Source organism: Blastocystis sp. subtype 4 (assembly GCF_000743755.1).
Source record: "Blastocystis sp. subtype 4 strain WR1 chromosome Unknown seqid_1029, whole genome shotgun sequence".
In the NCBI taxonomy this organism is placed as follows: Eukaryota; class Bigyra; order Opalinata; family Blastocystidae; genus Blastocystis; species Blastocystis sp. subtype 4.
Genome location: NW_014568518.1, coordinates 1 through 910, shown reverse-complemented (window position 1 = coordinate 910; position 910 = coordinate 1). Strand labels below are relative to the sequence as shown.

General features: G+C 43.0%; 1 protein-coding gene across 1 annotated transcript; it reads left to right on the top strand.

Moving 5' to 3' along the window:
- Positions 1 to 55: 55 nt before the first annotated feature.
- On the top strand, positions 56 to 894 carry JH06_5707 (ATP-binding cassette superfamily; the record flags this gene model as incomplete). The annotated part of the gene is made up of 2 exons (XM_014669156.1): positions 56 to 792; positions 840 to 894. The coding sequence occupies 2 exons, from the start codon at positions 56 to 58 to the stop codon at positions 892 to 894; spliced, it is 792 nt and encodes a 263-aa protein (XP_014524642.1).
- Between the last annotated feature and the right edge of the window lie 16 nt (positions 895 to 910).

The window sequence follows — 910 nt, the reverse complement described above, 5'->3', positions numbered from 1 at the left end:
TCATGCATTGGAGTATCTCCCTGCTTGTGACAATATTGTGGTGATAGAGAAGGGAATGATTCAAGATCAAGGTTCTTATACTCATGTGTCAGCTAATCAAAATGGTGTTTTGGCTGGATTGTTGAAAGCTCAGAAAGAAGCAAAAGCTCAACAAGCACAATCTGAGAGTCCATTGACACCGTTGACACCCCTTGAACAATCAGAATCAGCCGAGCCTAAGGAAACTGCTATTTCTCCTTCATCAGAACCTGTGAAAGACGACGTTCCATCTGTTCCAAATCCAGCAATAGTTTCTTCAGAGACGACTTCAAGTATTCAATCCACACCTCAATCTGGTTCCAAACGAGTTGGCGAACTCACAACTGAAGAGAATCGTGTGAAAGGTCAGGTTAAAAGCAGCGTGTATCTCCTTTACTTTGCAGCTGCAGGTGGAATCTGGATCGTTCTTCTTGTTCTCTTCGCCTTCCTTATTGCTGAAGTCACTCGAGTGTTCAATACATGGTGGGTGACCTATTGGTCGAACGACAGAGCTCATCGTGAACCTTTGTGGTATGTTGGGATATATGCTGCACTTGCTCTATTGAGTATCATTCTGATGGGAGTACGTTATATGGCTCTCTACTTCACAGGGCTTAAAGCAAGTCATAAACTGCATGATGGCCTACTTCAAGGAATCATGCGTTCACCCATGTCCTTCTTCGATCAAACGCCTCTGGGTCGTATTACAAATCGAATCAGCAAGGATATTTATACTGTGGATAAGACTCTTCCTGCTGCCTTTGGATCTCTTCTGTCTTGTCTCTTCTCTGTCTTGGCTACTCTTGTTGTGATTCTGATAGCAACACCGTGGTTCATCATTGTGCTCATTCCTCTATCTTTCTATTATCTCTATGAACAACGATTCTACATT